Genomic DNA, 7,927 nt, shown 5'->3' with positions numbered 1-7,927 from the left:
GAGGAGAGAGAACCCCAATGAGAGGGGAGTTTCAATGCCGTGCAGGTGCTTAGGCCAAATTGACACATGCAAGAGATTATCAAGGGAAGCCCGAAGCACCGATTGGCGCCGGAAGCAAACAACGCGGAAGCACATGGTCAAAGTGAAGCACCGGTGGAGGCACCTGCCTTGTACAGGGCATTTAACATCGTGCATGTCACAAAAGAGTATCTTCACCCACAGGGCTATTTTGGGCGAACCTCCTCCACGCTTCAAGCTCCACCGCAGCCTACGACCAGTGAACGAGCAGAGCTCCCGCGGGGGCGGGGCGGCAGTGATGAGTGAGCCAACCACCACCACGGGCAAGCGCAAGCGCAAGGCCGAGTGCGAAACACGGAACCCAAACCAGGCGGCCCCCGGATTTCAAAACTCACAAGGGAGCCAAGCCAGTCGCCTCGAACCCCGCGGGGAATCCCCATGCGGAAAAAACGCCAGGAGCGGCCTCCCCGCGCCTCCCACCCGGCGCCTGCCACCTTGCGCCCGCGCGGTTGGCCGCGCCCGCGCGCCCTCGGCATCGCCCCGTCGGGCGCTGGCTCCCCACCTGCGCCCATTTCAGAGCTCGCCTGCCACTTGGCACCGCGCCCCCGTCTCCGATTCTCCGCCCGCCCACCCATCTCGCCCATAAATGTGCCCCGCGCTGCCCCAACCCTAGCCGCCGCATCCTCCGCCTTCACCTCCTCCTCCTCCTCCTCCTCCCGGCCCGCCGGCATGGCCGCCATCAGCAGCAGCAGCAGCAGCAGCAAGCGCCGCTCCCCCTCCGCATCCACCACCTCCTCCTCCTCCGGCGACGGAATCGGCGAGTACCGGCCGCAGCTGGTCACCCGGAAGCGGAGGTCCGGCGGCCGCGGGCCCCGCGGCGGCGTCCGGTGGATGCCGGCGATCCGACCAGTGAGTGCCTCGGAATTCATGGCCACGTCCTACTGTGTGTAGGTGGGGTTGATCCTCCGTATATATGGGATCTCCGAGGAGGTGGTGGGCCGTGGTGGCGGGCTGGAGGCCCAGGGGCAAGAGGAGGGCGATCGTTCGTTCCTTCCTTCCTCCTCCTGGTCCCGGATTTTGAGTTTTGATTGATGGACAGCGATCGAGGCGCCTCTAGGTGTTGACGTTTGTGGTTGATTGGGGGCTCTGATCTGCCCGATTGCCGATTTGATTGGTGCATTGTTGCGAGTCTAGGGGATCTTTGCAGGTCTTCTTTTGAATTCGACGATCAGATTTCACCGACCTAGCGTACGGGTGTGTGCTTAGGTGTGAATGTGATCATTTGATTTTTTTTTGCTCGATTGTTGTCGTTAGTGCTAGGCAACAGGTTATGGTAAGGGGTTATTATTGTACTTCTCTGTCGGATCTACGACGTCGATGGTCCGTTCACTGGTACTAGTTTTGGCCAGTCAATAACTCATCATATAGTACTAATTATCCATGTTTGGGAACTAATAATCAGAGTAAGATTTGGGAACTCATGTTCTGTCGTGTCTCATGTGGCACATGGATAGAATATGTCCTGTAGGTCCCATCTTGCAGTTTCAGTGTAACAAGAACACTTAGCGGTTCGCATTATCATGATGTCAGTGTAGTTATGTGCAAGGGTAACAAGAGCACTTGCCTGACTGTGTGCATCACTCAGTGCAGACGCCGAGGGTCTTTCCCCTCTTTTTGAAAAGAAAAAACAAGAATTCTTGCGTGGTTATATATATTACAGCAGTGCACACTAAGTATTAGCTACAAGTGCGTGATTTAGTCCTTCACATACTCACTTTCTTTTGTCAATGTTGTTATGTGCATTGCACATTTACTGTGTCCACAAATGTCGTGTTATTGCTATTTCCAGGAGGCGCTGCAAAGTTTGTAGGAATTGTCCATACATGTGCTTTCTCTAGTAGCTTACTGCAGCACAATAATCGCAGGAAATAGCAGCACATGTTAATTGAATTTTTCATTTCAATGAATCTTTTGGCTTTTTTTCCATAGATGGGGCATGGGCCACAACGGTAATTATGTCAGGCAGTATATACTAGCTGATACATTATGTGTACTTGTGTACCAATGTGCTGACTGGAAGGACTGGTAGATCATCTGGTATGAATGTAGCAGTGTTTCTTGGGACTGGGGTTCTTGAACCTTAATGGCCCCAAGTAACTTCTTTTGAGCTTAATGCAATTTCCAGGTGCTAGTTATGTTTTCATGTTTGATTTGGACTTTGTAGGGTGATTTATCTTATACTCAAAATAAGTGTCTTGAGCTTAGTACAAATTTATACTAGAGCTAGTACAAAGTTGAGACACTTATTTTGGGACGGAGGGAGTATTTTAAACAGAAGCTATGAAAATTATCTGCGCTGTTCTTAAGCTGTTTAAGAGGCGAGAAACTTTGTGAACGTAGCATCATTTCTATTACTATGATGGAAAGAACTGGTGTAAGAGGGCATTTGTAGTACAACTTAAGACACTTGCTATTTACACATTTGTCACCAGCTTAAGATAATCATTTCTACGTTGACTAAGTTGTACACAATCTACAATTTGCAGCTATTTATTTTCCGTTAGTTGAAGCATCAATGCTCAGGATCATTGACTTAGAAATAAGAATTTCCGTTTCAACTTAGAAATAGACACATCTAATGTGGTACTTAATATTTTTTCTACCTGCTCTCTAAATGAATTCGTATTTTTGTGATAGGTAAATGAGCTGGATTTAAATAGAGTTGCTCTAGATCCAAATGTAAGATTTATGCAAAACATATAGGAAGTATTTTTTTTCAGAAAAGGAAACAGTGTTAATCAAACTAGTGCATTGTATTAAAAGATTCTACAATGTTTGTGTAGCATCAAGTGGCTGGGTTGCGAGTTATTCTGCAGAAGGAGCTCCGTAATAGTGACATAAGCCAGCTTGGGAGAATTGTTCTCCCGAAGGTGAGTTCTTATTTAAACAGCTTTTACACACTTCATTTTACCATCATAGTCCATGCTCTCTAACTGTTGACACTTGTCTTCGACACTCTTTGCACAGAAAGAATCGGAGGCTTACCTCCCAATTCTGACATCAAAGGATGGCAGAAGTCTACGCATGCATGATTTGCTAAATGCGCATCTGTGGACATTCAAGTACAGGTTGGACAAATTGTTTTTCTTTTTTGCGTTAATGTTTGCTGCTATGAGCTACAGTACCCATATGATCTTTGTTGTACCTCACTTTTACAATCTCAGCCATAAAATTGACGAAATTCCTGTGAAAAAAGCATGATGGCATGATTATGATGGTGGTAATTTATTTTAATACTCTGCCATGTGTAACAAGAAATGAATTGTATCAGATAAGGTAGTTTTCTCTAAAACCATCAGAAGTATGACATGTGAATATGAATCATGTTACGAATGTTCTTAGTTCCAGTGACATCCCTGCGTTTATGTTTAATTTGGTCTAGCATATCCACTACAATGACACAGTTTATTATCTCCGTACAGATACTGGCCGAACAACAAGAGCAGGATGTATGTACTTGAGAATACTGGTGAATACCTTTATTTTCATCATGTTTATTCTGTTGCACTTGTGGATCAAGTTCTTACATTTTTCTCCCTCCCTTAAACATCCCAGGGGATTATGTCCGAACCCATAACCTTCGAGTGGGAGACTTCATCATGATATACAAAGACGACGACAAAAACCGATTTGTACTTAATCTTTCTTCCTGGTTATTTAAGCATTTTAGTCATTTTGGCACGCAGTCGATAGTTGCTTACTGTATGCTGCTTTGTGTCATGCAAAGGTCATCCGAGCAAAGAAGGCGGGAGATGATCTAGTTGCTTCTTTGCCACAATTCCACGAGCATATCTCTTCCATTCTGCCAATTCCAGAAGTTGATGACTATGTGTCTCTAATCCCACCACCAGCTGACATCTCTGCCTTTGTGCCACAAGCTGATGAGAATTACGAGATGTTCGATGGGATTTTCAACTCTCTGCCAGAGATACCGGTAGCCAATGTGAGGTACTCAGACTTCTTCGACCCATTCAGTGATTGTATGGACATGTCGAATCCCGGCCTGAACGCCAACAACTCAGCTAACCTGGGAAGTCATTTCCATGATGAGAGGACTGGGCTTTCTTTGTTTCCCAACCCAACGTCTGGGCCTCTGATGTGAGATCCAGTAAAACTGCTGGCTCCTACCATACTACCCTGCATGAAGTTCAGAGTCACCAGCCTTGACGCCGTTGCTGTACATCCAAATAATTGGTGTCCTCATTTTGTATTGTACTGTATATGCTTAACTGTTGCTTATGTGTAGAAGGTTTCAATTTCTGTTTTTAACTGAAGGTTTCATCAGACGCAAATGCTATAACCGTGTTCAGCTCAGTGCACAAGTGTTGTTTTGACATTTTCAAGCTGCTGAACGTGCAAATACAAAGACGAAAGATGCAGTGTGCATTTTTAGCTAGGTTGCCTCTGCCTGGTAATAGATGCAAGCCAAATTATCTAGGACATGAATTACTGGACGGCATGCTGCAGAAAGCACAAAGCGGCTGTGCTTGATATTTTTGTTTGCACTTTCTGTTTGCACGTGATCCTTTGTCACATACGGACTTGCCATTTCTCCCATAATATAAGAACGTAGTCTAGTGTAAAAAACGCTCTTATATTATGGGACGGAGGGAGTATGTAAGTGGAAAATTAATCCTATATGATAAGTTTCTGTCAACTCTTTTCGGTTGACCGGTTGCTTGGTTTCCTGCTTGACTATTTATTACTCCCTCCGTTCACTATTATAAATTGTACGTATTTATTCACTCATTTCATTTTGTATGTAGATTATATTGAAATATACGGAACATCTTATAAAAGTGAATGGAGGGGGTACTTAAGAAGCATATGATACTCTTCGCGGACCTATGGAAGATGTACCTTTTTTTTTCTTTTATAGAGGAATCAACGGGAGAGAATTCTCCTATATTTGTGCTGCTCGGTGCTCGGATTGGTAACTGGTTTGTTAAGGTACGCACCTCTTTTTCAATTATAGGTATCAACGGGGGTGGAATTCTCCCTCTGTTGAGCTTTTACTTCTTACTAGCAAAAGAGCCCGTGCATTGCAACGGGAGAAAAGAGATCATAATCTTCAATGGCCATGATCATGTTTTGCTACATGACCGAGATACACTATCACTCACAATGTCGTGAAACCATGAACATTTTTTTAAACTAATGAACATATTTGAAATCGTTAACATTTTTCAAATTCATGAATACTTTTACAAATTTTCAAACATTTTCCAAAATCAAGAACATTTTTTTCAATTCATGAACATTTTAAAACTATTTGCAAACATTTCTTAAAGATTGTGAACATTCTTTTTAACAATTTTCTTGAGTCGGCGAGCATTTCTAGAATTGAAGAACATTGTTTTGGAAATTGGTGGAATTATTTTAAAATTCAAGAAAAAAAATCATTTAACAAACATTTTTTTGAAATGCATGATCATTTTTTCAATCAGTGGATAGACTATTTTGTAAGTCACGAACAGTTTTTTAATTTTTAGGGTATTTTTCCATTCATGAACAATATTTGAATAAGCAAAATTTTGTTCAATTTCATTAACAATTTTTAATACATCAACCTTCTAAGAAATCATGAACATTTTTTATTTCCTGACCATTTGTTTTCAAAATTTTGAAATAATCAACCATTTTTTATAAAATCACGAACATTTTTTGAATCCACAAACATGTTCTGATTTATTAAATATTTTACTTCAAAATTCGCAATTTTTAAGTTTGGAACCTTTTTTAAGTCCTAAATTTTTAAAAGTAGAAAAAAGAAAATGGAAAGGAAAAGGAAAAAAAATAAAAAACAAACAAACAGGCGCGCTGCATCTTCTCCTAGCATGCAGGGCGCAGTATAGGAGGTCCCTACTACATGGGCCGGCCCAGGCGGGGGATACCCATGTGTGAAAGTTTTTTTTATCACTTATAGGTTGCATTATTTTTAGAATCCATTTATATGTGGCATTGGTGGGTCATATTTTACAACTTTTGGGAAAATATCCATGACGTACAGCAAGAAGCAATAGCCCCTTTACTAGTAGCAAAAGGTCCCGTGCGTTATAACGGGAGAAAAAAAATCATAATCTCAAATAGCCATAATCACATTTTGTTGCATCACCGATATACACTATCACCCTTCATTTCATGAATTATGAATATTTTTCTATACTCATGAACATATTTGAAATCATGAACATTTTTCAAATTTATGAACATTTTTACAAATTTTTGAACATTTTATATTATTTGCAAACAATACTTAAAAATAGTGAGTATTTCTTTAAAAAAATCTTGAACTAGTGAACATTTCTAGAATGGGTGAAAATTATTTTGGAAATTGGTCGAACAATTTTTGAAATTCACAAAATATATTTTTATTTAATATTTTTGAAATGCCTGGTCATTTTTTAAATTAGCGAACATTTTATGAATGAATAAACTATTAAGTCATGAACAATTTTTGAATTTTTAGAATATTTTTCCATTCATGACAGTTTTTTAATTGGCGAAATTTCTTCAATCTTATTAACATTTATTAATACACGAAACTTTTAAAAAATTATGAACATTTTTTATTTCCTGAATATTTTTTCAAAATTTCAAACATTTTTATGAATAAGCAAACATTTTTTTTATAAAATCATGAGTATTTTATAATACACAAACATTTTATGGTTATTAAATATTTTATTACAAAATTATCATTTTTTAAATTTCGGAACTTTTATAAAGTCCCAAATTATTTAAAGAAGAAAAAAGGTAAATAGAAATGAAAAGGAAAAAACGAAATTTAAAAAACAATTTGCCCGGACATGGGCCAGCCGAAAGGGGTGTGTTGCGTATTCTCTCAGCGCACAAAGTGCAGTATAGGAGGCCCCTACTGCATGGGCCAGCCCAGACCGGATTCCTATGTGTGAAACGGTTTTTATCACTTATAGGTGGGCATTGATGGGTAATATTTTGCAATTTTGGGGGCAATTTTCATAACGCACCACAAGAAGCAATAGCCCTTTTGGGACGACCGATAGGCACCGACACGCCAGCTTGGCCGGTCACGCGCTAGCCGTCGGATCTGTTAGGACCGAGAGTATATCGACTAGAGGGGGGGGGGGATGAATGAGAGAATCATTTTTTCTTTCGAAAGCTTTGAAACTTAACCCAAACACAACAGTGGAATAGAGTATCGAGAGAAATGCGCTGAATCAATTTTCTTTGTCAAAGACATATTCATCGAGGAAAACATTTACAACAGAGCGAGCTTGATAGATTATAGGTATAACTTCAATGAGGGTTATACAACAAGCAAACAGATGTAACAGAACGAGACATAGCATAGCTGAAACTGACATATGGAGGTTACACAAGTAAGACAGAGGTTTAGATGGCTACGAAGGAAAATATACAAGGATTAAGATAGGAGTAAGCACAGATACACATGATGAGGGTAAATAAACGATCGGGTAAACCGTCGGCACACAGCGCGAATGAAAACTACTGAATGAAATGCACTAGAGTAGATTTAACCAGTGGTGCTCGATGGCGACAAGAGATTTGGTAGACCAGTTCACCCTTCTGCCAAAGGGCTACGTCTGGTTGGAGGGGCTGTGATTTAACACGGAAGATAAACTCTCTTCACCCTATTCTTCTTTAATGCGGAGCTGATCAGACTCAGGTTGATTTCACTCGTGGTAGATCCTTGTCGGCGATCTCCAAACCTTTGGTTGACCTTCGCGAACCACAATCACTCTTGGTTGCTGAAGATCAGACTCGGTGAAGACAACAATTCTTCAACACTCAAAGTCAAACCTATCCATCTAGAGAGTGCGCAGCTCTCAAGAGTAATAGGTACAAG

The 7,927-nt window shown here is 41.1% G+C and overlaps 1 protein-coding gene across 1 annotated transcript; it reads left to right on the top strand.

Annotated features, from left to right (window-relative positions):
• The first annotated feature begins 539 nt into the window (after window positions 1-539).
• Window positions 540-4,414, top strand: LOC119281402 (B3 domain-containing protein LFL1-like). Its single transcript, XM_037561918.1, has 7 exons — window positions 540-927; window positions 2,716-2,757; window positions 2,862-2,948; window positions 3,046-3,146; window positions 3,501-3,547; window positions 3,634-3,710; window positions 3,806-4,414. Exons 1-7 carry the CDS (start codon window positions 748-750, stop codon window positions 4,178-4,180), a joined length of 909 nt encoding a protein of 302 aa, XP_037417815.1. The 5' UTR covers window positions 540-747; the 3' UTR covers window positions 4,181-4,414.
• The last annotated feature ends 3,513 nt before the right edge of the window (window positions 4,415-7,927 follow it).

The sequence above is a fragment of the Triticum dicoccoides genome, chromosome 3B, assembly GCF_002162155.2.
Source record: "Triticum dicoccoides isolate Atlit2015 ecotype Zavitan chromosome 3B, WEW_v2.0, whole genome shotgun sequence".
Lineage (NCBI taxonomy): Eukaryota > Viridiplantae > Streptophyta > Magnoliopsida > Poales > Poaceae > Triticum > Triticum dicoccoides.
This window is presented reverse-complemented; position numbering and strand designations above follow the sequence as displayed.